General features: G+C 70.1%; 10 protein-coding genes across 10 annotated transcripts; 3 read left to right on the top strand and 7 right to left on the bottom strand.

Moving 5' to 3' along the window:
* Positions 1-2,215: 2,215 nt before the first annotated feature.
* AURANDRAFT_9336 (hypothetical protein) lies at positions 2,216-2,419 on the bottom strand (the record flags this gene model as incomplete). The annotated part of the gene is made up of 1 exon (XM_009037971.1): positions 2,216-2,419. A coding segment is annotated over one exon (204 nt), but the record flags the coding sequence as incomplete, so codon positions are not given.
* Positions 2,420-4,720: 2,301 nt separating this feature from the next.
* AURANDRAFT_60054 (hypothetical protein) lies at positions 4,721-5,227 on the bottom strand (the record flags this gene model as incomplete). The annotated part of the gene is made up of 1 exon (XM_009037970.1): positions 4,721-5,227. The coding sequence occupies one exon, from the start codon at positions 5,217-5,219 to the stop codon at positions 4,734-4,736; it is 486 nt and encodes a 161-aa protein (XP_009036218.1).
* Positions 5,228-6,638: 1,411 nt separating this feature from the next.
* AURANDRAFT_63717 (expressed protein) lies at positions 6,639-7,316 on the bottom strand (the record flags this gene model as incomplete). Its single annotated transcript, XM_009037969.1, has 1 exon — positions 6,639-7,316. One exon carries the CDS (start codon positions 7,314-7,316, stop codon positions 6,639-6,641), a length of 678 nt encoding a protein of 225 aa, XP_009036217.1.
* A 1,906-nt stretch (positions 7,317-9,222) lies between these two features.
* AURANDRAFT_16516 (hypothetical protein) lies at positions 9,223-9,603 on the bottom strand (the record flags this gene model as incomplete). The annotated part of the gene is made up of 1 exon (XM_009037968.1): positions 9,223-9,603. A coding segment is annotated over one exon (381 nt), but the record flags the coding sequence as incomplete, so codon positions are not given.
* A 1,162-nt stretch (positions 9,604-10,765) lies between these two features.
* STP14 (hypothetical protein) lies at positions 10,766-12,047 on the bottom strand (the record flags this gene model as incomplete). Its single annotated transcript, XM_009037967.1, has 2 exons — positions 10,766-11,687; positions 11,746-12,047. The coding sequence occupies 2 exons, from the start codon at positions 11,877-11,879 to the stop codon at positions 10,811-10,813; spliced, it is 1,011 nt and encodes a 336-aa protein (XP_009036215.1).
* Positions 12,048-13,860: 1,813 nt separating this feature from the next.
* On the bottom strand, positions 13,861-14,325 carry AURANDRAFT_25028 (hypothetical protein; the record flags this gene model as incomplete). Its single annotated transcript, XM_009037966.1, has 1 exon — positions 13,861-14,325. One exon carries the CDS (start codon positions 14,323-14,325, stop codon positions 13,861-13,863), a length of 465 nt encoding a protein of 154 aa, XP_009036214.1.
* Positions 14,326-19,176: 4,851 nt separating this feature from the next.
* On the top strand, positions 19,177-20,244 carry AURANDRAFT_63713 (hypothetical protein; the record flags this gene model as incomplete). The annotated part of the gene is made up of 1 exon (XM_009037991.1): positions 19,177-20,244. The coding sequence occupies one exon, from the start codon at positions 19,177-19,179 to the stop codon at positions 20,242-20,244; it is 1,068 nt and encodes a 355-aa protein (XP_009036239.1).
* Positions 20,245-20,554: 310 nt separating this feature from the next.
* AURANDRAFT_16761 (hypothetical protein) lies at positions 20,555-20,860 on the top strand (the record flags this gene model as incomplete). The annotated part of the gene is made up of 1 exon (XM_009037992.1): positions 20,555-20,860. A coding segment is annotated over one exon (306 nt), but the record flags the coding sequence as incomplete, so codon positions are not given.
* A 1,591-nt stretch (positions 20,861-22,451) lies between these two features.
* On the bottom strand, positions 22,452-23,525 carry AURANDRAFT_63711 (hypothetical protein; the record flags this gene model as incomplete). The annotated part of the gene is made up of 1 exon (XM_009037965.1): positions 22,452-23,525. One exon carries the CDS (start codon positions 23,523-23,525, stop codon positions 22,452-22,454), a length of 1,074 nt encoding a protein of 357 aa, XP_009036213.1.
* A 483-nt stretch (positions 23,526-24,008) lies between these two features.
* On the top strand, positions 24,009-24,419 carry AURANDRAFT_15810 (hypothetical protein; the record flags this gene model as incomplete). The annotated part of the gene is made up of 1 exon (XM_009037993.1): positions 24,009-24,419. A coding segment is annotated over one exon (411 nt), but the record flags the coding sequence as incomplete, so codon positions are not given.
* Positions 24,420-25,432: the final 1,013 nt, after the last annotated feature.

The following is a 25,432-nucleotide window of genomic DNA, read 5'->3' as shown; positions in this document are numbered from 1 at the left end:
CGGCCTCGCGGAGCGACGCGCCGCGGTCCGCGCCGCGGCCGCGGAAGCGCCAGAGCTCGTCCGCCAGCAGGTACCCCGCCGCGGCGGCGTCGCCGGCGGCCGCGTAGCGGCCGCAGGCGTCGTCGCGCGCGCCGTGGGCCGCGAGGGCCGCGTAGACGGCGTCCGCGAGAGACGCGTAGCGCGCGTCCTTGCGGTCCGCGAGCCGCGTCGCCGCGAAGGCCGCGGCGAGCGCCTCGAGGTCGCCGAGGGGGCGCTGCTGGCCCTCGCCCTCGAGGACGAAGGCCGCGCGCCGCGCGAGGGCCGCGTGGGCCGCGTCGCGCGCGCTTCCCGCGGAGCAGTCGAGCTCCGGGAGCGGCGCGTCCGGATCGCACGCGTCCGCGGCCCCGAGCAGCGCCCCGTCGTCGCGCGCGAGGGCGACGAGCTCGCGCCGCAGCGCCGCCGCTTCGACGCAGGCCGCGCCGAGGTCGCCGCCGACGGCCGCCGCGTCGTCGAGCTCCTCCGCGCCGCGCTCGAGCGACGCGATCGGCGCCGGGCCCTCGGCGCGGAGCCGCAGCGCCGCGTCGCGCAGCGAGAAGACGTCGGCGTCGCGGCGCAGGGCCGACGCCCAGTGCGTCGGGTTCCAGATGAGCGCCTTCTTCGCCCGGGCCTCGGCCGCGCGCGGCGCGAGCGCCGCGTCGAGCGCGCCCTTCGCCGCGGCGCCCCGGTCGTCGAGGTCGCCGCGCGCGAGCCGCGCGCAGGCGAGGCTCAGGGCGACCCAGTCCTCGTCTGCGACGGCCCGCGCGCCGTCGCGCAGCGCCGCGAGGGCCGCGCGGGCCGCGTAGTCCGCGGGGAGCGCGCGCGACGCGAGCGCGTCCCCGAGCGCCCGTGCCGCGCCCGCGGGCGGCCAGGCCCAGGCCGTCGCGCGCGTCGCCGCGTCGTAGTAGAAGGCGTCGCCGTCGGCGGGGCGCACGCGCGCCCAGGAGGCGCCCGTGCCCGCGAGGGCGTCGCCGACGGACCAGAAGGACGCGCCGTCGCGGACGTAGTACGCGGCGCCGGTCTCGTCCGACGCCGCGACGACCTCCGGCGGCGGCGCCGCGAGCATGGCCAGGAGCGCGTCCGCCGCGCGCTCGGCGGCCTGGGCCGCGCCGAGCCGGTGGAGGAGCACGTCGCCGCCGTGGCACTCGTCGAGCGCGGCGTCGGAGAGCTTCACGAGCGCGAGGGAAGCCGCGGGCGAGAGCCGGTCCGCGTCGCGCGACGCGTCGAGGAACGCGCAGCAGACGTGCACGGCGTGGGTCGCGATACTCACATCCGCGTCGGCGCCGGCGAGCGCGCCGGCGACGGCCGCGCGGAGCGCGCGGAGCGCGTCGACGGCGTCGAGAAGCCTCGCGACGTCGGCGCCGGCGACGCCGCGGACGGCCGCGTCCTCGCGCGTCGCCGCGAGGCACTTGTCCAGGGTCGCGACGTTCACCGTCGGGCGTGTCCGGCGCAGCGCCTTCTTCATGGACCCGCGGCGGAGCGCCGCCGCGGCGACGAGGAGCGCGCGGAGCCAGAACGCGGCCTCCCGATAGATCGCGAGCTCCGCGCGCGCGCCGTCGTCGACGCCCGCGACGCCGTCGGCGACGTAGAACCCGGCGGCGGCGACGGCGGCCTCGAGGTCGGCGACGGCCTTCTCCTGTTTTCCAAAGGTCTCGACCTTGCGCCGCCGCGACCGCTTCGCGCGCGCGGAGACGTCGTCGTCGTCGGTCGTGTCCGACGGCGGCGCGCCGCAGGCCTCGAGCGCGGCGGCGCAGGCCTCGACCATGGACGCGCGCAGCCGCGCCACCTCGCCCGCGACGTCCGCCGCGCCGGCCTCCGAGTCGTCGTCGTCGGACTCGGCGGCGCCGCCGTCCACGGGCCGGTCCCAGAGGTCGAGGCGCTCCATGGCGTGCGGCGTGCTCAGCGACTTGAGCATCTCCTCGAACTCGTCGGCCGTGACGACGTCGCGCCGCTTCGATTGGCGCATAGCGGATAGGCTCCGTTCGTCTAGGCAGCCCCCATCAATCCCCCATCATTTAAGTCGTCGCGGCATCTTCAGCTTGGTGAACCATAACCATGCTTGAAGTGGCAGAAAGGCGGTGGCGCCGACGACGTGACGACGCCGTCGCCGACGACGCCCGCGCCCCCAGAAATCCGCACAAACACAGGGAATACCGCCAGTTAGAGCGCCGGGGAACGATCACTTCCGGCGCTTGAGGGGCTTGAGGTCCAGCGTCGTGAGGGTCGTCGCGTAGTCCTGCGGGCTCTCGCGGCGGAGGTATTTGAGGAGCCGCGTCCGCGCGGAGAGCTTGGCCTGGAAGCCGCGCTTCGAGTGCTCGTCCTTCGGGTGCGACGCGCAGTGCAGGCGGAGCGCGTCGATCTCCACCGTGAGCCGCGCGATCTGGACGCGCGTCGAGCCGCAGTCGGCGTCGTGCAGGCCTAGACGAGGCGGGGGGTAAACGGGGGGGGCTGTGTTTTTTTTGTGCGGGACGCCGGCCGCGCTACGGAACGACTCGGCGACCGACGACGCTTGCGCTCTGACGACGTCCCGGTTGCGCGCGTTGCGCAGCTCGAAGATGCGGCGCACGGGCTCGCTCAGCGTCGACGCGTCGAAGGTCGGGTCCAGGAGCCGGAGCTGCGGCGCCGACGACGGCGGCGCCGGGCTGTCGGCGAAGGCGGCGACGGAGGCGCGGACGGACGGGGTCGCCCGGCGCAGGGCGTGGCGCGACGCGAGCGCTCGCAGCATCATGGTGCAGTCGGTCGACGGCGACTTTTTGGGGGGCAAATGTCGAGGTGCAAAGCGGTGAGCTGCTGGCCGTCGCTCCAAACACGCGCCGGCCGATGGGTTCAAGTGTCGCGGCATCGCTGTCATTGACGCTGAAGTGCCGCGCTAAAAAGCTGCTTCTGTGCCCCAGGAGCAGGCTATGGCCGTCCGCATGCCCGGCGGCGGGGCCGCGGAGAGCAAGGCGTCGAGCCCCGTGCACGCGGCGCGAAACTCCAACGTCACGGATCGGAGCGACGAGCTCCTCGAGGACGCCCTGCGAGTGAACGGTCAGACGGAGGAAATAGGCAACGCGACTTTGGACCAGCTGCGGCGCCAGGGCGAACAGCGCGCACGCCGCGTCCGCCCGCGCGTCTCCGTTCGACGCGCGTCGCTCGGAGCTGTCCTCGCATGTTTCGTTCGACGAGCACCGCCGGCCCCGCAGGCTCCAGGGCACCGCGGCGACGCTCGAGGACACGAATCGAACCGTGGCCGAGGCCAAGGGCGTGCTCCACGACATCGGTTGCAAGATCATCAAGGAGAAGCTCTGGCTCGTGCTGATCATCGTCATGCTGATGACCATCGACGGGCTCATGGCCTACCGCCTCGCGACGAACGACGGGCGTCTGGGGAAGAAGAAGTAGCGGAGCACGTGTGTGTAAAAACGAATTTAAAGACGCGGGGCGGAGGTGCCTCTTCTCGTTTTGGCGCGAGCAGACGGTCTTATGCGATGCGTGCGCTGTTCGCCTCGTTGAACATCTGATTGAAGATTTGAAGCCTTGCTTGTGGCGAACATGGAGGCCGCCTCGTCGAGGCGACGAGGCATGCCCAAAGCGGCCTTCTGGCTGCTGGCTGTCGTCGTCGCAATCGACGCCTGGGCGCCGCGGCCACGCCAGAGCATCACATCGCGCGCACCGCCGCGCTGCTCCGCGGCCACGCCAGAGACGACACCCCAACTGCTCGTGCTCTGCGGCCTGCCCGGCAGCGGCAAGTCGACGCTCGCGGCGGCGCTCGCGGCCCGCGGCTGGACCGTCGTGAACCAGGACCGGCTCGGGAACCGGAAGCGCTGCGAGCGCGCGGCCGCCGCGGCGCTCGCGGCCGGCGGCCGCGTCGTCGTCGACCGCTGCAACCACGACGCGGCCCAGCGGGGCCACTGGCTGCGGCTCCTCGCCGCGGGCGGCGGCGGCGGCGCCTACGCCGTCTGGCTCGACGCGCCCGAGGACCTCTGCGTCGCTCGCGTCCTCGGCCGCGTCGGCCACCGGACGCTTCCGCCGACGCCGAAGTCGGCCAAGGTCGTCCGCGGCTTCCGAAATTCCTTCGTCGCGCCGCGCGCGGACGCCGAGGGCCTGGCCGCCGTGCTCCGCGTCGACGCCGCCGACGTCGACGGCGCCTTCGGCGGCGTCGCGGGCCTCGCGGCCGCGCTCGACGACCTCCCCGGGTCCTGGGACGCGCGGGACGACGCGGATTCGGCGGACTCCGTGGATCGCCGCGCCGGCGACGAAGCGGCGGACTCCATGGATCGCCGCGCCTTCGTCGCCGGCGCGGTGGGGTCCGTCGCGGGGCCCGCCGTCGCCGCGAAGCCGAAGCTCGTCGGCACGCGGAGCGGCATCCTCTACTACGACGGGTTCGACGCGGCCGGCGCGCCGCCGCGACGCGACGGCGAGCGCGTCACCATCGCGTTCACGGTGCGCAGGAACGGCTTCGACTCCGGCGACGTCCTCGAGACCGGCACGGGCTCGTTCGCGGTCGGCGACAACTCGGCGAACGACGCCGTCGACGAGCTCGTGAGATCCATGGGCGCGGGCAACGTGCGACGAGCCACGGTGCCCGCATCGTTCCGCTTCGACCCGGACCGGCCGAGCGCGCCGACCTACCTCGAGCTCGAGGTCCTCGTCCCGCGGACCCGGCCCCGCGGCGAAGACTGCGGCGCGAACGCGACGTCCGTCGTGCTGCGGCCCTGGATCGCGCAATAAGAGTCTTACGGCGGCATGCGATGGTATTTCGGGAGGCCGTCCTGCTCGAACGCGTCGCCGACGACGCGCCGCTCGTAGAAGATGTGCATCGTCGGCTCGAAGCCCGGCGGCGGCGACGGCGCGCCCGGTTTTGCGAAGAGCGCAGTCGGCAAGAAGATCGCGCCGAGCTTGTGGTGCACGGCGCCGCAGGGCGTGCCGCACGCGGCGCAGCGCCGCCGCTCGAAGTGCCTCGACGAGCGGTAGCTCGCCGTCGCGCCCGAGGTCTCGCACGCGTCGACGGGGAAGCCGGCCTCCATGGCGAACGGCGCGCCGTGGAAGGCGCGGCAGATCGTGCAGTGGCAGAAGGCGGCGGCGTGCGATGGCTCGGCGTCCGCGTCGAGCCGCAGCTGCACGGAGCCACAGAGGCACTGGGCTTCCAGCGCGCGCGACGAGAGCTGTCTCGTCGTCGCGCGCAAGTGCACGCGCGCGATTGGGTCGAGCAAGCGCTTCATCGTGCGACGAATTGGTGCGAAACAGCTAGCTTGGAGCGGTCGTCATCGTGTTTCGAGTGGCAGCTCCATCTTCTGCCACAAGCAAAACGCTCTCCCAAGCCGATGGAGAGCGTCGCTCGCGCCGCATAAGACAGCGCCCAAATCGGTGACGGCATCCAACCAACTTCACAGATACGCCACAACTACCACCGAACGCCCGCGCCGACAAACACCACCCATGGCGGCGGCGAAGAAGTCGGTGGAGCTCGTGTGGAAAGGGGAGTCGTCCAAGGACAAGCTGCGGCTGAAGATCACGGTGCCGCCGTCCTGGAGCGACAAGCCCGCGTCGAAGCTCGCGGCGACGGTCGTCAAGCAGCTCAACGCCAAGCAGCCCGGCCGGCGCCTCGACGTCGCGGACGTCGCGATGCGGCGCGGCACGGGCGAGCCGCTGCCGATGGAGGCGACGATGGCGGGCCTCGCCGACGGCGAGACCATCGCCGTGGGCCTGAGCAAGCACGTCGACAGCGGCGCGCGGCCCGCGGCGAAGCCCGGCGCGGCGAAGCCGCCCGCGCCCGCGCCCGCGGCCGAGGCGGCGCCCGCGCCCGCGCGCGTCGCGCAGGGGAGGACCGCGGGCCCGACGGGCGGGACCCTGCGCCACGAGAGCGACGCCGCCGCGGCGAAGAAGCAACACTTCTGCGCCCTCTGCGGCCTCGCGTCGAGCCGGCGCTGCGGCCGCTGCAAGCTCGAGGTCTTCTATTGCTCGGGCGCGTGCCAGCAGGCCGACTGGCGGAAGCACAAGCCCGACTGCGAGGCCAACGCCCTCGAGGAGTCGCGCACGAAGCTCGCGAAGACGGAGATTAAGTGCATCATGCCCGGCGTCGAGATGGAGTGCACGGCCCGCGAGGACAAGCGGCCCACGATCAAGCTCACGGTCGTCGACAAGCTGTCGACGCGGCGCCACGCGTTCGAGTACAGCGACGACACGGTCGTCCACAAGGTCAAGCAGGACATGCGCGACGCCGAGCGGCCCCGCTACCGCTTCGAGAACCACATGGGGCCCCTCTTCGCGGAGGTCAACGGGAAGCCGGGCCGCGTGCTCTTCGACTTCAAGACGCTCCGCGACCAGCACGTCAAGTCCGGCGACGTGCTCCACCACATCGTCCACAACCCGACGCTCCTCCAGCGCACGGGCTTCGACACCGCGCCGGGGACGCTCTAACCAAAATTTTACGAGTACGCGGCGTTTCTGCTACGGGCGTCCAACATCCGGCGGCGCCGCGCAGAGCCCGACGGAGTGGTTGAAGCGGTGCTTTTTGCTGTGGCCTGTGTTGTTGTGTGGAAATCAAATCTTCAATCCGACTTCAATGTGCGCGTAATTGAACGGATTGCGCCGGACTCTTCGGCTGTGCTTCGAGAACTTGATGAGAGCAATCGTTTCGTTCAAAAATCAGCCGAATCGACTTCGATTTGATCGAGATAGAGAATTTCAAAGTTTGGTCGGGACGTCCCAGGTTGATTTCCACGCAGGCTGTTGCGCCGCGCCTCGAAGTCCGAGAGGTGGAGAAAGAGGTTCTCGCGGCGGCGCGCGTGGGGCTCGTGGGCGCAGTCGTGGCCCTGGAGCCCGCTCGTGCACGACAGCAGGCACACGTTCCGCGGCGGCGCGGCGAACGCCTCGTGGAAGCACTCATTCTGTGCACTCGGATCCATCGCTTTCTCGCAGCGGCCGTCGTAGGTCGCGTCCGCGGCCCGCATCATGACGGTCTGGAGCGACATCTGGTCGGCCGGCCCGCCGCAGTAGCCCCGCGCGACCTGCTCGTCGCGCCACGCCCGCACGAGCGCTCGCGCGTCCGGAGTAGCGCGGACGTGGACGACGCCCGTATTCAACGTGCGGTTCGTCTTCAACACCGTGAAGTGGCAGGGCTTGCCCGACGGCGCGTGGGTCGGGAGCGACCGCCACCACGCGTCGCAGCGCGGGTTCTGATACTGGGCGTCCAAGTCGACCCACGCGACCCAGTCGCCCGCGGCGGCGCGATTGAGAGAGTCGTCGAGCGTCGCGACTTTCGCGGTGAAGGGACATCCCGTCTTGTTCCAAGGTACCAACGTGTAGTTGTAGCGCATAATTTCGCAGAGATGTGCGACCGTCTGGACGTGTTTCCTGTACGTTTTGACGCTATGCGAGTCTCCCATCTGGACGACATTTATCGTGGCTCGAGCGAGCGTCGCGCGGAGGAGGAGGAGAAGCATCTCAAAGTCTCATCGATAAATTTGCCTTGATGCGTCTCTAAACGTAGGAGGCCCGGGAGGAACCGCGGGAGCGGGGGTTTTGGGAGAGCTCGGCCTCAGGCCCTTGCTCAGCCGGAGCTGGCCTCGACAAAAATTTATTTGCCGCAGGCCGTCTTTTGGCGACCCGCCTCAGGGCGGCAAGCTCGTCGCGACCGAGGCCGCGCCGCTTTTGAAAAAGGAGCCGCCTTACTCCAGCGGCCCGTAGAGCGAGTCCGCGGACCCGAGGGACGACATGGCGGACCGGGGCTTGCGCGCGGGAGGCGCCGCGCGCGGCCGCGGCGGCGGCGCGACGAGCTTGCCCGTGTGCGTCTTCAGCTCCTCGAAGATGGGCCCCGCGAGGACGTGGACGTCGCGGGAGACGGTGCCGTCGACGAAGGCGCAGTCGAGCCAGGCCCGCAGCGAGACGCCGCGGTCCGCGACGGCTCGCTCCGTCGCGCCCGCGAGGCGCGCGAGCGCGCCCGCGGCGACCCGGCCGTCGAGGTGCACGCCCAACAAATTCGCGAAGGTCGCGGCGACGTGCGCCGGGAAGATGCGCCGGCCGTCGAGCGCCGCGTCGCGCGCCTCGGGCTCGAGCCGCAGCACGTCGTCGCCGGGCGCCGCTTTCCGGTCGAAGGCGCCGTGGTACGCGTCGAAGATGGCGACGAGCTCGCGGAACGACGCCACCGCCGCGCGCTCCGGCGGGCCGTCCAGGTCGTCGCCCCGGAGCGTCGCCAGACCGTCGACGACGGGCAGGAAGAGGTCCGTCGCGGTCCGCGCGCCGCGCGCGGCGAGCGACAGCGGCGCGGTCCGCCGGTGGCGGCCGACCCAGTCGTGGTAGTCGTCGACGGAGCAGAAGCCGTCCAGGTCCAGGTCCAGGAAGCTGAACATGAGCGCCGGCGCGAAGGGCGCGCGCGCGAGCCGCGCGAACCGCGCGAACTCTTCTAAACCGAGCCGGCCGTCGCCGGTCCGCGAGAGCCCCTCGAAGACCGTGCGCAGCCGCCCGAGCTGGTCGCTCGTGAAGATGCGGGCCTCGTCGTAGCACCGGAGCGCCTCGGCGATGTCGCCGTGCGCGTCGCCGGACGCGGACGTCGAACCCCCGTCGGAGCTGAACTCCGACGGCGCGCCCGTCCACCGCCGGCCCAGGCCCAGCAGGAACCCGGAGAGCGCGCCGCTGCCGAAGGGCCCCCGCCGCGGCGCGGGCGCCGGCGGCTTCGCGAGCGCCTCCGGCGGCGCGGCGCGGTGGCGCCGGCCCCGCTCGAGCGCGCCGAGCGACGGCGCGGCCGCCGGCGCGGGCGGCGGCGCCGCCTGCGCGTCGAGGAGGCAGAGCTCGCTCGGGCAGGACGCGCGCCGCTTCCGCTCGAGGCTCCCGACGGGCGCGCGCGCCTGGAGCCGGAGCCACGAGTTCTCGACGACGTCGCGGAGCGAGAGCCGCGCGCCCGGGTCGCGCTGGAGGCACCTGGGCGGGAACGGGGTGATTCGACGTCGCTTCAACGCGCGCGCTCCAAAAAAAGCATCCACGCTTCGAGACCGTTCCGAGAGATGATCGCTCGTCCAAAAATCAGCCGAAACGAGCGGAAAACGGCCGAGCTCGGAGCCTTTGAAGTTGCGCACCCTTTTCCCGCCCCGGTCGGCACATCTCGCAGAGCACCTTGGCGTCGGGCGACACGCCCGCCCAGGCCTCGGGCCGGAAGTCGACGAGGCACTGGAGCGTGCGCACGAGCTTCTCGCGCTGGCTCAACCCGTGGAGCGCGATGGCCTGCGTGCCGCTCAAGAGCAGAAACGCGACGGTGCCGAGCGAGAAGACATCCGCCGCGGGCGTCGCCGGCCGCTGGAGCACGATCTCCGGCGCCATGTAGCCGAGCGTGCCGACGATGCGCGGCGGCGCCCGCTCCTCCGCCGGGTCGTCGTCGCGGTGCTTCGCGAGGCCGAAATCCGTGATCTTGAGCGTCGCGTCCGCGGCGGCCGTCTCGTAGAGGCAGTTCTCCGGCTTGAGGTCGAGGTGCAGGATGCCGCCCTCGTGGAGCGCGCGCAGGCCCCGCGCGATCATGGAGATGGCGCGCGCGCCCTCGGCGGCGCCGAGGCGGCCGCCGCGCGCCTGGAGCCGGCTCAGGAGGTCGCCGCCCTCGCAGAGCTCCATGAGGAGCACGACGCGCGCCCCGCGGCCCGCGAGCTCGAAGACGCGCTCCACGCGGCAGACGTTGGCGCAGACGCAGCGGTCGCTCGCCTCCTTCATGATGCGCGCCTGTGCCGAATTCAACCACTGGTTTGGGTGGTCCTGACCAAGCTTCAGAACTTTCTAGCTCGGTCAAATCGAAGTCGATTCGGCTGATTTTTGGACGGATCGATTGCTCTCGTCGAGTTCTCGAAGCACAGCGAAAGAGTCTGGTCCAAATCGTTCGATTACGCGCACATTGAAGTCGGGTTGAAGATTTGATTTCCACACAGATGCGCGCCTCGCGCGCCGCGCGCCGCCGCTCGCCGCTCGAGCCGTGCTTCATGATCTTCCCGGCGAGGACGCGGCCGGCCCTGCGGTCGCGCACGACGTAGACCACGCCGCCGGACCCGCGGCCCACGGCGCTGCCGAACTCGTAGCCCCGCGCGACGCCCGCGAGGCGCCGCGCGTTCGCGACGGCCTCGCGGCACGCCTCCGCGGCCGCGGCGCCGTCGAACGCGAGGCGCCAGGTCCAGCGCCGGCGCCTTCGGCGGCCGCCCCCGGAAACGCGCCGCGACGACGTCCGCAGGCCGCTGCAGACGACGACGTGGCCCCGGCTCACGAGCGGGATCGTCGCGCCCGCGAGGCTCGCGCTCGCGCCGACCTCGACCTCGACCTCGTAGACGGGCTGCCGCCGCCCATTCTCGAACCAGCGGAGCCGCCCGCCCTCGAGCGTCGCGCGGCCCCGCACCCAGCCGTGCCAGGGCATGCCGCCAAGGAACTCGGCCCAGGCGTCCGTCGGCGTCGCGCAGAGCTGGGCCTCGCCGCACCAGGACGGCGCCACGTCGTAGAACTCGTCCCGCGACGGCGGCAGGCCGAAGATGAGGTCCAGGAAGTTGCTCGGCTCGTCGCCCAAGTCGCATTCGGACTCCGAGTCGCTCGCCATGGCCGGCGCCGTTCTTGCGCGTCGGGTTCGAGGACGTCAAGAACTGTAGAAGTTTGCGAAAGCGCGGCACGGGTGAAGGTCAAGAACCTGAAACTGACTCATGATATAAAAAATCAATGTCGATGGTTGACATATCCCGCCTGCGGGATATGTCCTTCAATGACATATCCCGCCGGCGGGATATGTCATGGTGAAGACTTTGCAATTGGAAGCTTAAAAAAGTTACAAAACGAGACGCGGACGCGCGGCGGGCTAGGGGTTCAGGTCGTCCTTCTGGCCGGGCGGGACGTAGTTCTTCGAGAGCGCCGAGTGGCAAAAGACGGCGATGAAGATGATGGCGAAGGTCGTCAGCTCCATGACCGTGACCGTCGCGCCGAAGAAGGCGACGTCGATCATGGCCGTGCAGCAGATGGCGACGGTGTTGATGAAGGTGCGCGTGATGGCGCCGAAGCGCTTGAGGATGATGGAGATGGACAGGCCGTAGACGGCGTAGAAGACCATGGAGAGCACCTCCACGGCGCCGATCGCGCCGAAGAGCGGCACGGGCGGGCCGTGGTGCTCCGGGCGCGGCACGACGGACGCGAACCAGTTGACGCCGTTGAAGAGCACGCCCCAGACGTAGAGCATGGCGTTCTGGACCATGAGCGGCTGGTCCATCTTCCGCTGCATGACCCTCTGCGTGTAGACGTTGCCCGCGGCCGCGCAGAAGACGATGACGGCCATGACGGACAGCCCCTCGACGTCGATGCGGTAGCCCGAGTCGTCGCAGCCGCTCAGCTGGTACTGCATGGCGCCGACCATGAGGAGCACGATCGAGCACCACTCGAGCGCGTGCATGGGCTTCTTCAGGACGACGACGGACATGACCGCGACGCTCACGATGCGCGTGTTCATGAGCAGCTGGAACGCCGACGAGTTCATGTGCTGGAGCGCGAGGAAGCCCAGGTTGTTCTGCGCGAAGAAGACGAAGCCCGGCACCGCGTACTGGCCAAAGTCCTTCCAGTCGAACTCGAGGTGCCGGATGAGCTGCGCGTCGTTGTTCGCGTAGCCCCGGACGCACCAGGCGACGGCGGCGCCGAGCTTGATGAACTCGCTGAAGAAGTAGACGCACCACTTGTTGTAGTCGTACCTGCGGCGCGCGCGTCGGCGGCGCGTCGGCGCGCGCGCGCGGGCGCGGCGCGGCGCGCCCGCCCTCGGCGTTCTGCGTCAGCTTCACCATGGGCGCCGACATGGTGTTGAAGAACAGCGCCGCGCAGATGAAGCCCATGTTCGTCGGGCTCATGTAGCCGCTCGCCGACGCGTCGTCGGGCTTGTCCTTCATGCCGCGCTTCTGCTTCGGCGTCTCGACCTCGTCGTCGACCTTCGGGAAGCCGGCGTGCCGAGTGCGGTGCTTCAGCGTCGCGTGCCTAATCCTGTCGCGTCGTGCTGGCTCGGAGCGGCGGTGGGGCAGCCGCGAGGCGACGGCGGCGCAGCGCACGTCGACGTTGGCGACCGAGGCTGGTCTTGCGGCAAGCAGCGCACGTCGCTTTCAACCATATCATCGGACGGGCGCACATCCCCCGAAGACACGCCCCAAAAAAGGGGGTGGCTGGCAGCCCCTCCCATCCCCGACGCGCGACGCCATGGCGGAGCAGGTGGCCGCGCGCGTGCCCGAGTCGCCGGACAAGGCGAAGAAGAAGCAGCTGCGCAAGTTCAAGAAGATGGAGATCAAGTTCTACCGGTCCAAGCGGAGGGGCAGCAGCCTCGACGAGGTGAAGAAGCTCGGCTACGACCGGCTGGACAAGATGGTCGCCGAGGAGAAGCGCCAGTCCATGACGCGGCTCCACGGCCTGCTGAGCACGCACATCGCGGCCATGGACGACCAGGGCCTCGTCTTCGAAAGGACGTTCCGCACCGCGAAGCTCGGGTTCAGCATCATCCTCGCGCGCTACGGCAACATGGGCCGCGAGTTCATCCTCGTCGCCGCCGTGGACCCGGCCTGCGAGTTCCACCGCCAGCTGCGGCCGACGGACGAGCTCATCGCCGTCAACGGCAACGTCATCTGCGAGCCGCAGCGCTTCGGCGCGCTGAGCCGGACGATCTACCAGGCCGAGCGGCCGCTGACCCTGACCTTCATCCAGGGCATCGACCGCGACGCCGCCTTCGAGAAGCAGGAGAAGGAGCGCCGCGACAAGGGCGGCGCCATGGCCGGCGGCAACTGCTGCAAGACGCCCGACGCGGACGTCGCGGACCCGTCGGGCGACCACCCGGGGTCCTCGGGCGCCTGGGCGTCGCGCGTGCGGTCCTCGAGCGCCGACTCGGAGGCGTCCATCGACGAGAACGGCAACCTCGCCGCGTCGGGCGCCGGCGACGCCGCGGACCCCTTCGCGACGAAGCAGCAGCTCGGCCTCTTCCTCCTCTGCAACTCCTTCGCCTGCGACAACGACCTCCCGCCGGGCGAGGGCGACGCGGACCTCGCCTTCGCGCCCGCGGACCCGGCGACGCCGACGACGCCGACGAAGGCGGGCGCGTTCGCCTACGGCAGCCCCGTCGGCTCGGACGCGGCCACGGAGCCCGACACGCCCGCCTCGACGCCCGGCGCCGACTAGGATCGCCCGATCGCTCGCATACACATCCCCTTAGGTCCCCTTCCGCGGCTCCTCGGGGTACGCGCCGGGGTCGTAGAGCCGCGCGTGGGGCTTGTAGACGCCCTTCCTCATGTCCCAGTCGGGCTGCGGAGACGGACGATGATCGTCGAATCACAGATGTTCGGACGCCGGCGCGCGCGTCCGGCCCGGCGTCCTTCGAGCCCGAGTTCATGAACTGGCCGCGCTGGATCTGCGACCCCGTGAGGCATTTCTCCGACGCGGAGATGGGCGAGCCTAGCGGAGACGGACGTCGCCGGGCGCGCGCGTCGCGCGAGACCACCGTCGGCGATAGATGTCGCGCTGCCAGGCGCGCGCATCGCGCGAAACCACCGTCGGCGGACGCCGGGCGCGCGCCCATCTTGTTGCGCAGCCACATCGGCAGCAGGCCCATGACGCCCACGAGAGACACCACGCCGGCGAGCGTCGCGTACTTGGCGGCGGGTCCCCGCATGCGTGCGTCGCGGCGTTCTCTGGTCGAGCAGTGGGTGCGCGCCGACGGCGCCGCGCTTGCCAGCACAGTGTGAGCTGCGGAGAGGCGTCAACCAAGCTGCTTGCACTTCTACTTGCCCTTCAACGAGCACATACGGCTTGCGCGCAGCGAGATTCGGGATCAGGGCGAATTACGCTGGCCTTTGGACGGGCGCGTGTGTGTTTTTTCGGTGGCACTCGCCCGGCTCACTCCTCCTCGGGCGTGAACTGCTGGAGGAGGTGGGTGAACTCCTCCTCGCCGATGTCGCCGGACTGGTCCTTGTCGAGCTCCTCGATGAGGATCGTGAGCTCGTCGTCGGAGATCTCGACGCCGAAGCGCGTGAGGCCGTCCTTGAACTCGCGGTAGGTGATGGAGCCGCTGCCGTCCTCGTCGAACATGGCGAAGATGGCCTTGGCCGTGGCCTCGATGGACGACGCGGTCGCGGCCGTCGGCTGGTTGTTCGCGGACCAGACGAGGAACTCGTCGCGGCTCACGAGGCCGTCGCCGTCCGTGTCGAGGCGCTTGAGCATGGCGTTGGACTGGGCCTCCGTGAGCTCCTTGCCCAGCGACTTCATGAGCTTCTGGAGCTCCGAGGGGTCGAGCTGGCCCGTGCCGTCCGTGTCGTAGAGGTCGAAGGTCCGCGCGATGGCCGCGATCTCGTCGTTGTCCATGATGTCGTGGAGCGTCTCGCCCCGCGGGAGCGAGGGGCGCGCCGCGGCGCCGCCACCGGGCGCCTCCTTGGCCTCGTCCTTCTCGTCGGGCACCTCGATGGCCGCGAACTGGTTCTTGAGCGAGTAGAGCGTCTCGAGCAACTTCACCGCGCGCTCCGCCTTCTGGTCCCGCGACACCTTGGCGATGAGGCGCCGGTTCCGGAACGTGCCCACGGAGCCCACGTGGATCGCCAGCGGGATGGCCTTCTCGTTGACGGCGACGATGCCGAAGAACGGCAGGAAGCCGACGACCGCGACGACGGCCGTGCCCCACGTGTCCGTGTAGTCCGACGCGTCCGGCAGGATGACCATGCAGAGGAGCGACACGTAGATGGCCTGGAGGAGCAATAGCAAGCGGCAGGCGAAGATGTGGGACTCGTGGCCCCGCTCCTCGAAGAGGAAGAGCTTGTGCTGCTTGTTCGGCGCGTGGCCGAAGACGTGGCCCGCGAGCTTCGACCGCTTCTCGAAGCCCGGGTGGGGCGCCGCGGCCCAGCCCGGGAGCTCCTCGCTGAGCATGGGCGTGTGCTCCGTGCCCGTGGACGAGATGTCCTTGGCGCAGACGATGCGGCCCGTGCCGTCGTCGCTGTACGCGCGGCCCTTGCCCGCGCCGCACATGCCCAGCCCGTCGTAGTCCTTGGCGTCCGGGTGCATGATCATGGACGCGATCCAGCGCACGTGCCTCAGGAAGACGATGGACACGGCAAAGAGCAGGTACTCGAAGACGACCCAGATGAGCGTAACCCACGCGGGCTGGTCGTCGAGCACGACCATGACGCAGAAGATGACCGCCAGCAGCTCGAGCACGACCCAGGTCTGCCAGGTCACGTCGACCATCTCCACCAGATCCTCCGACAGCGACTCGAGGAGGTAGTGGCCGTAGGGGAAGTTGTAGGCGAGCTGCTTGTTCGCGTCCGACTCCTTGTGCGGCGGGAGGATCGCGCGGTCCTTGAGGAACTCGACGCGCATGCCCCAGTACTGGACGACCTCCGTCATGGTCATGGACCGGCGCACGCCCTCGGGCACGGGCGGCGCCCCCGGCGCCCAGGGCGTCGCGCAGCCCTTGTCCGCGAGCTGCACGCAGTAGCGGTCGAGCGACGTCCAGAGCCGCGACAGGTGGTTGCCCATGAAGACCATGGCCATGACGAGGATGATGAAGACGATCATGACGAGGAACAGCGTGTAGTGCGCGTCCTCCACCAAATCCTCGAGCGTCTCCTCGGACTCGTCGTCGTCGCCGAAGATCTCGATGGCTAGGAAGTCGAGGAAGCCCACCTTCTCGAGCACGAGCGTGACGATGGACAAAAAGCCCAGCACCGTGATCTCCGCGAAGGTCTGGCGCACGACGGGCTTCATCGTCGGCACGCTCACCTCGATCATCCACTCCTGGGTCCGCTCGAAGAAGATCGTCGCGACGACGAGGAAGGTGAGGATGCCGAGGAGCACGAGCCCCAGCGTCTCCGAGGACATGTCGTCCCCCAGCCGCCGCGCGGCGTCGAAGTAGGCCGCGTCCATCATCGACATGCGAACGGGCACGCGCGACCACCGACAGACCGCGAGGCGACGGTGTGGCAGCCCGGGGAGCACTGAAATCCGCACTTGGATATGGGGGTAAATGTGCGGTGCAACGACACGCCAACAACACCGAAAAAATACGGACGATGATCGATCGATGATCTCAGGAAGCCCATGCTAGCTCGATGATGCTGCTGGCAAGCGTCGCGCTCGCGTTGCTCGCGCCCGGAGGCGGCGCCCGGTCGACGACCGCGCCGGCGCTCGAGCGATTGCGGCTCATCGACGCCTGGTTGACGGGCCGCTCCGCGGGACCGCCGGCGCACTGGCGCGTGCGCTCGCCGCGGGACCTCACGGATGACCACGAAATCCTCGTCGAGAGCAAGCAGAAGGAGGTCAACGCGTCGTGGCTCGCGCCCGCGACGGTCGAACGCCAAGCTCGTGCCCGTCGTCGTCAAGGCGCTGCGCAAGGCCGGCCTGTTCGCGTTCGGCCACCGCGAGAGCGACATCGCCTACTTCGAACTGCTCTACCTTGAGTTCCTGCGCGGCGAGGCGGGCATCCCCGTGCTCTACGGCGGCTGGACGACGCCGAGCCACGTCGTCTGGGTGACGTCGAACGGCGGGCGGCCCGTGGCCCAGGGCCGCGGCACGCGGCGCGTGCCAGCCATGTTCCCGGCCCAGTACAACCAGCTCGCCCGCGACGCGCCGCTCGCCCTCGCCAAGGCCTGGTTCAAGTGCTTCCGGTCCTTCGGCGAACGCGGCGGCTTCGTCCTGACGGACTTCAAGCCCGAGCAGTTCACGTTCGACGACCGCGGCCACATCTACCTCGTCGACGGGCCGGCGCCGAACTCGGGGCCATCGCCGACTTCGCGCGGCGCCACTTCACGTCGGGCCACCCCGACGGCATCTACGTGCCCGGCGGCGACTACCGCCCAGAGAATCCGGACCTCGAGCCGGGCAAGCCGTGGTCCTGCGAGGACAACACGGCGGCCATGTGCGGGCGGCGGACCTACAAGTACCACCACTGCCCCGTGGGCAAGTCCGGCGGCTACTGCCAGGACCAGGACGACGGCGGGCCCCTGAGCGCGCCGGAGCTCACGGAGTGCCGCAACGGCACGTGCGCGGCCTTCGACTGGCGCGTCCACGTCTACGACGTCGCCGCCAAGAGCTGGCTCTTGCCGCGCATCATCCGCATGGCCGCGGACCGCGACGCGGCGAAGAAGCTCAAGGCGCTCGCGGCGACGATGACGGCCGCGGACCCGCGCGACCGGCCCACGTTCGACGCGCTGCTGCGGCGGCTCGCGGCGTAACGCTTAGGGTTCCTTTGCGCGCTCGAAGACGAACTCGGAGACGAACGGCGTCGACCCCTCGAAGGTGATCTTCTCGGGCTCGGCGACGGCCCAGCCGGCCTCCGCCGCGAACATCGCCCGCACGAACTCCACGCAGAAGACGAGCGCGAACTCCTTCGCCGGGCAGACGCGCGACATCGTGCCGTCCTCCGCGTCGACGGCCTGGTCCGCGAAGGCGACGGAGAGGCGCGCGTAGTCCGCGAGGGGCCGCAGGCGGAACGTCTCCGCGTCTTCGCCCCACGCGCGCGGATCCCGGAGCGCCATCGCGAGCGCGAGGATCGTGCGCTGCTTGAGCGTGTCGTCCTCGAACCAGGGGAAGCCCACGACGGCGGGGAAGTAGCGGATCGTCTCCCAGACGAGCTGGGGCGCGACGGCTGCCGTCCGCGACGCCGCCGTCATCGGCAGCGGGCTTTCCGCGGCGTACGCGACGGCGAGCGCGCAGGAGACCACCGAGGCCACGGACAGGCCCCCGGCGAAGAGCACGGCGTCGAGGGCCGCGGACGCCAGGTACTTCAGCTGCGCCTCGTCCAGGGACCAGGGCGGCGCCGCGTACTTGGACGCCATTCGCCGTACCTCGCGAGGTACTTCTTCCGGAATTTGAGCGCGCCGGGCAGGCCGAGTTTCTTGGCGATGAACTCCACATCTAAGACCTGCTTCGGCAGCGTCGACATTAAGGTGAGCTTCGTCTGCTGGTCCGTGATCTCCTGCGCGTCGTCGACGCCCAGCGCCTTGCCGAACATCTGCTTGTGGATCGCGATCTGGCCGAAGACCTTGACGTCGTTCTGGACCCGGAAGGTGCCCGTGGCTTCGCGCCGCTCGGCGATGAAGGCCGCGGCGTCCTCGCGCAGCGACGCGGCGGTCCAGCCCGCGTCCGCGCCGACCATGTCGTCCAGGACGGGCCGCAGCCACGTGTGCTGCTTCACCGTGCAGCCGAGGGCGATGCCCCGGGGCTCGACGTCCGTCCACCAGTTGTCCGGGAGCCGCAGGAAGCCGAGGTACGAGTCCGGGTTCGACCGCCAGATCTCGCCGGCCTTTTGCCGCGCGGGCACAACAGCGAGTTTCTCGGCGACGTCCTTGTGCGTGAGGTAGCTCGTCGCGCCCGGGCCGGGGAAGGCCGCCGTGACGCCGCCGTCCTCCGACCGCGCGTAGAAGACGTCGCTGTAGGGCTTGAGCTTGAGCAGGATCATGTCCGTGAAGTAGCGGAGCGGCGGCGACGACGACGGCGCGTCGCCGCGGTCCTCGGGGCCGAACCAGCCCGCGAGCGCGCCGGAGATGGCGTCCCAGCCCCGGGTCGAGTCCAGGGCGTCCGCGCGCGCGCCCCGCAGCACGCCCGGCGCCGTCTCCAGCGCGGACGCCCAGGGCGGCGCCGCGCCCGGGCCGACCCAGACCGCGACGTTCACGACGCCCTCGGCGCCCGCGACGCCCGCCAGCGGCAGCGCCGTCTCGACGGCGTTGCCCGGCGCGGGCAGGGGCGCGACGGCCTCGCCGAGGCAGTCGTCGCGCGTGAGGAAGTCCGCGTCGTAGACGCGGACGTGCAGCTCCTTCGCGCCCGCGAAATACGACCACGGCGCCGCGCCGTTGAAGCTGAACGCGAACCCGAAGTCGACGTCCGTCGCGTCCTCCACGGTCTCCGACGTCCACTCGACGCCGTGGGCCTTTTGCGTCCAGCTCGTGCCCGCCGGGCCCACGCGCGCGACGACGTAGGGATCCGACTTGCCGCCGCCGCCAAAGGACCAGTCCGCGGCGCGCAGGCCCTTGGCGGACCGCACGGCGACGACGACGGGCACGAAGCTCCGCGGCGCCGTCAGGTCCACCTCGCCGGCGTCGCTGCTGGCACCCGCACCCATGGCGCTGGCTCTGATTTGCGAGTGAGCTGCCCCGCAGGCTCAGATGTATTCTCGCCGATAATAGTGTCGTCAATTACAAACCACACGTCGCAGCGCTCGCAACGATTATGGTGCGCTCGATGGGCAGTGTCGGCAGCCTCGTCGTCCTCCTCGCCACCTTTCTGCGGACGGCGTCGCGGCCGGGCCACGCGCCGGGGCGGCGCGGGCGCCGGCCGCTCGACGCGGTCGAGCACAACCGCACGTCGAAGCGGCGGAACGCGTCGGCCGCCAACGCCACGCGAGAAAAGTTCGTCTTCTTCGTCAACATGTGGAACGCGACGCAGCCCTGCGGCGAGCCGGCGCCGGACATGACGCTCATCACGGGCACGGGCCGCGCGGGCACGTCGTTCCTCATCGCGCTGCTCACGCGGCTCGGGCTGCCGACGGGCTACGGCGAGACGGACGTGCGCACCGCGGCCGCGCGGCGGAGCCACGCGGGCCTCGAGCGGAGCATCCGCATGTGCCGCGACGAGCGCAACCGGTCCGTCGCCGTCGACGCCGCGAACGGCTCCGTGCGGGTCGTCAAGAGCCCGTGGTACGCGGCCCCCGAGCTCCGGCCGCACTGGCTCACCGCGACGAACATCCGGCGCGTCGTCGTGCCCCTGCGCGAGCTCAAGCAGGTCGCGCGGAGCCGCGAGCGCCACGCCCACGGCAACGGCGGCTTCTGGCGCGGCGCGGAGAACGCGGACGCGCAGCAGCGCAAGGACGCGGAGCTCCTCGCGGGCCTCTTCTACGACCTCGAGATGGCGGACAAGGCCACGACGACGCTGGCCTTCCCGCGGTCCGCGCGCGACGAGGCCTACTGCCGCGCGAAGCTCGGCTGGCTCCTCGACGAGTACGGCGTCGACGCGCGCGCCTTCAACCGGTCCTACCGCGCGACGGCCAACCGGTCCATGACGCGCGACCGCGACCGGGCGCCGCCGCCGGAGCCGACCTTCTGGTGGTCGGGCTACGACCACGCCAACTGGACCTGGCCCGCGTGGCAGGGCTGGAACGCGACGCCGGCCGCGCGGCCCGCGGCCGCCGCGCGCCCGGCCGGCCCGGGCGCCGGGCGCGCGCGCGAGCGGGACCGCGACGCGCGCCGCGAGCGCAAGAAGGCGAAGCGCCGCGGCAGTCGGACCTTCTTCCCGCTGTAAAATCCACTTCAATAACTGCACATTGAACCTCATTGAACCCGAGTTGCACACACTGTGGCAAAAAAAGCCATCCTCGTCCTCCGCGGCTAAAACTGGCACTCGTCGACGTCGCGCCGCCGTGCTTCCTGAGGTGCGCCAGCTTAAAACAGGTCCCGAACGCGACGCGAGGATGAACGTCGTGTTCCTCATCATCGCGGCCATTTTGGTCATGCTCTCGGGCCTCTTCAGCGGCCTGAACCTGGGCCTCATGTCCTTCAGCGACGAGGACCTGCGCATCATCGTCGAGGGCAGCCCCGACGAGCAGGAGCGGCGCGACGCGGCGACGATCCAGCCCCTGCGGAAGACGGGGAACCTGCTCCTCTGCACGCTGCTCCTGGGCAACACGCTGGTCAACGCGATGATCGCGATCCTGCTGAGCGACATGACGAGCGGCGTCGTCGGCGGCCTCGTGACGACGGCGCTCATCGTCGTCTTCGGCGAGATCATCCCCCAGTCCGTGTGCAGCCGCTACGCGCTGCGCATCGGCGCCAGGTCCGTGCCCCTCGTCTGGCTCTTCGTGGGCGTCTGCTTCGCCGCGGCCTACCCCATCGCGAAGCTCCTCGACTACGTGCTCGGCGGCGAGATGTCCGCGGTCTTCACGAAGAACGAGCTCAAGTCGCTGATCCTGCTCAACGTCGAGGACCCGAAGCGCCAGGCCCAGAGCGGGCTCACGTCCGAGGACGGGCGCATCCTCGCGGGCGCCAGGGCAGGACAAGAGAGCGAAATTCCCAACTTCAAAGGCTCATATCTCGGCCGTTTTCTACTCGTTTTGGCTGACTTTTGGACGGGCGATCATCTCTCGGAACGGTCTCGAAGCGTGGATGCTGTTTCCGAAACGCGCGCGCGCGGAACACTCACGTTGAAGCGACGTTGAATCTCTCTTGTCCTGCCCAGGCGGGCGCGCTCACGTTCAAGGACCGCAAGGTCGCCGACGTCATGACGCCGCTCGACTCGACGTTCGCGCTGCCGCGGAACGCCGTGCTGAGCGCCGCCACGGTGGCCGAGATTTTACGGAGCGGCCACACGCGCATCCCCGTCGTGCTCCCCGACGACGCGGCCGAGGTCGTCGCGCTGCTCTACGCGAAGGACCTCGTGGGCATCGGCTACGAGCGGAAGATCCCGCTCCAGCAGGTGCTCGACAGCTTCCGGGCGACGGAGCGCGTCCACTCCGTCGCGGCGACGACGACGCTCGGCGCGGCCTTCGACCTCTGCAAGTCGAAGCGCTGCCACATGCGAGTTCCCCCGCGTCCCCCGAAGCCCGGCGCGCCGCGCGAGCAACCCCTCGTAGGCTCGTCGTCGTGGACAAGGCCGTCAAGAACTGGCCCTGCCTCGGCGTCGTCACGACGGAGGACATCCTCGAGGAGCTCATCCAGGACGAGATCGTCGGCGACGACGACCAGCTCTACGACGACGCGGCCGCGTCGTCGCAGCGACCGGGCCTGCCGCGGAAGAACAGCATGGCCTACGACCCGACGCTCCTCCTCAAGGAGCTCGCCGGCGGCCCGTCGGGCTTCGAGGAGCACGGCGACGGCATCGAACTCGCGCCGCGGGGCTCCGATACCCTCTTCGCGGGCTGCGTCCCGGGCTTCTAGTTAACCACGTGACTACGAGGACGTCGGCCGCGCCGTCCGCGATCGGCCGAGCGTCTTTCACATACAATTAGTTAAATGGGGAGCCGCTGCGCGAGCCGTCGCGAGTTCGTGTCCTTGGGCGTCGCCTCGAAGACGGCGCCGCCGCCGGCGAGCGAGTGCAGCGCCTTGTGCTTGAGCGCGGTCATCGTCGTCGTCAGCGCCGCGTTGAAGCGGTCCAGGCCGCCGAAGCCGGCTTCCACGATGGCCAAGAGCCGGTCCTTCTGCACCGGGTCGTAACACGACGCCTCGGCGACGTCGAAGGTCGCGAACTTGTCCTCGAAGTAGGTCTGCAGTTCCCCCGGCTCGACGACGCCCTCCGGCGGGATGAAGAACAGCTGGACGTCGTCCGTCTTGCCGCCCATCTCGATGAAGACGAAGATCTCGAGCATGCACCACAATCGCTCCAGGAACGTCGGTCCGCAGACGATGTACAGCTTCTTGCATCCCGCGAGGAAAACAGGCAAGCACATGAGATTTTCGTCGATGTTCATTTGATCGATGCAGAACCTACGGTTCGTCGGTGTCCCGCGCGACGGCTCAGCCGCGGGACGCGGCGCGGCGCTTGTCGACCCAGATGATGGGCTCGCGCTTGTGGGCGTCGCGGAAGCTGGTCCGCGCGTTCTGCAGCGCCGAGAATTTCGCGTCGGCGTCGTCGCGCCAGCTGTGGCTCACGAACCAGTCGACCTGGTCGAAGGACGCCTTCTGCGCGAGCTTGAAGAGCTCCGGGTCCGGATGGGGCGAAGCGATGTGCGCCAACTCCACCCGCGACATGTCGACGCCGAAGAACTTCTTCTGCGCCGTCGCCTTGACGGTCTCGACGTCGTTGCCCCCCAGCAACGCCGCGACGCCCGCGGCCGACGCGATCTGCCCGCCGCGCGCCATGAGCATGGCGTGCGCCTTCTGGCGGAAGCTCGGCCTCGACGCGAGCGCGCCGAAGGCGAGCAGGTCCAGGAGGTAGATCCAGCCCCAGACGTGCGCGCCGAGCCGCAGCGAGGACGGCTTCGCCTGCCACGCGACGCGGCCGACGACCCGCACGCAGACCATGGCGAAGAGGCTCCGCGTGAAGATGAGCCAGAGCCGGTCGAGCGCCGCGCGCGGGTGGAGCCGGAGCGTCGACACGAGGCCGCACGTGATCGCGTAGACGACGGCGCACATGCCCCAGCCCTGGAACGCGTCCGTCGCGCAGATCCAGCGCGGCGCCTTGTCGACGCAATCGCGGCCGCCGCGCTGGCCAGGCGTGTAGTACCAGGCGAGGCTCGTCGCCGCGTAGGCGCAGAAGGGCATCAAGAACAGGATGAAGCGCGCCGTGTTGTAGATCGCGCGGCGATCCGTGGGGAGCACCGCGAGCATGAGGCCGAGCGTGCCCGGCGGCCAGCAGCAGACGCCGACCCACTGCGCGTCCGACGACACCGGGAAGAAGATGATGGACGCGATGAAATATAAGAAGAGCACGGAGCCGAGGCCGCCCGCGACGAGCGAGATGCGCAGCCGAGCCGTGTGGCCGGCCTTCTTCGCTTCCTTGAGCTTCGCCGTGGCCTCCGCGGGGATCTGATAGCCGCCGCGCGCCGACGCCACCGGCGCCTCGGCGGGCTCCGGGGCGACCTTCGTCATCGCAGTCCGCTAGACCATCATCTGCAGTGCCGGGAATGCCACGCTGCAAGGTGAACTTTTGTAGCTCATCAATGTCGACAAAGTGACCCCAGTGGCAAAAGCATTCGACTCGTGCAACCCGTTAGACCGTTAGGGCGTTATTGGCCTCGGACGCTCGGGTGTTAGGTCGTTATTGGCTTTTTAAGGATCAGGTGGCTGGGTGTTATGGGTGTTATCGAGAATTTTCGCCAGGGTGTTATTGATTTTGAAAAATCGAGTGGCTGCCATCGGCAGGGTGTTATTAGTGTTATTTGATTGGCTAGCTAGGGTGTTATCGCGTTATTGCTAACTAGCCATAACGTGTTGCCCGAGTCTAAAGCATGGACGAGAGCTCCTTAAAAATGCTTGCTGCCATCTCTATCACTGCTGAACTCTAGCAACATAATGGCGGCCCTGGACGATGCCAGCGTCGACGCGCTGCGCCAGCGCGTGCGAACCTCTCCCTACGCGTCGTGCTACTGCGAGGAGAACGTCTACCGCCTCGTCGACGCGCTGCGCCACGGGCCGCACCCCGCGTATGCCGTCTTCATCAGCAGCCGGTCGAAGTTTTGCCCCGTCTGGTGCCAGCGGTCCGCGCGCGCCGCCGACGAGCCCGTGCTGTGGGACTACCACGTCGTCGCCGCCGTCTTCCTGCCGAGCGGCGCGTACGTCTGCGACTTCGACACGCGCCTCGACGCCGTCACGGACGCGCTGGCCTACGTCGACGCGGCCCTCGGGCCCGCGGCGCGGGCGCCCTTCGAGTACCGGCCGCGCGTCCGCGTCGTCGCCGCGGCGACGCTCGTCGACCACTTCGCGAGCGACCGCCGCCACATGCGCGATGACGACGGGACGTACCAGGCGCCGCCGCCCGCCTGGGCGCCCGTGCGTGGCCCGGCGGCCGCCGCCGCCTGGAACCTCGACTCGTTCGCGGACACGACGACGCCGCGGCGCCACCGCGGCGCGGCCATGGACGTCGCGAGCTTCCGGTCCTGGCTCGCGCGTACCCCTTAGAACCCGAGCTGGTGGAAGAAGGAGTGGTGCCGCCGTCGCTTGTCGCGCTTCTTCGCCCGGCGCTCGTCGGCGTCGCGGCGCGCGTCCGCGGCCTTGACCGCGTCCGCGGCGTCGCGGATCGCCCGCGCCGCTCGAACGCGGGCGTCGAGGCGGCGGAAGTCGCTCTCGAGGCGCGGCGGCGTCGCGGCGCCGGTCGCCGCGACGACCGCGCGCGCGCCGTCGTGCGCGTAGCCGAGGCGGTCCGCGACGCCGCGCGTGGCCTCGAGGAGCACGTCCTGGGTCTCCGCGGTCGCGCAGACGTCGCGGAGGCGCGTGCCGTGGGCCGCCGCCGCCGGGCGGCGCCGGAGCTGCGCGGCGACGGCCGCGCGGAGCCGCCGGTCGTCGAAGGACGCGTTCGCGAATCGCGCGAGCCGAAGGAACGTCGCCGCGGGAGCCGCGAGCATGTCCTCGTAGCGCAGGAGCAGGAACGGCCCCGTCGCCGCCGCCGCGGCGTCGAGCCAGTACTCGTGGAAGGCGTTCCAGGTCCGCACCTCGTCGTCGAAGGCCTCGGGCGATTCGCAGAGGCCGGACACCGCGGCGTCGCGGCAGGCCTCGTACTGGCGGCGGTAGGCGCCCTCCCAGTAGGCCGTCTCGTTGGGCGTCAGGGCGCGGTCCGCCATCCAGGCCGACGCCTGGTGGACCTGCGCGTGGCAGGCCCAGCGGACCTTCTGGCCGACGACGGCGTCGATGGGGTTCCGCGTGAGCAGGACGACGCCGTGGAAGTAGGCGTCGAGGCGGTGCGCGGGGAAGACGTCCGCGCCCGCCTGCTCGTCGTCGACGATGGCCGGGTAGTGCGTCTTGAGGAGCGTCGCGGTGCCCACGGGCGCGGGGAAGCGCTC

This window comes from Aureococcus anophagefferens (assembly GCF_000186865.1).
Source record: "Aureococcus anophagefferens unplaced genomic scaffold AURANscaffold_7, whole genome shotgun sequence".
Lineage (NCBI taxonomy): Eukaryota > Pelagophyceae > Pelagomonadales > Pelagomonadaceae > Aureococcus > Aureococcus anophagefferens.
The sequence above is the reverse complement of the archived record's forward strand: the minus strand, read 5'-3'. Positions and strand labels throughout refer to the sequence as shown.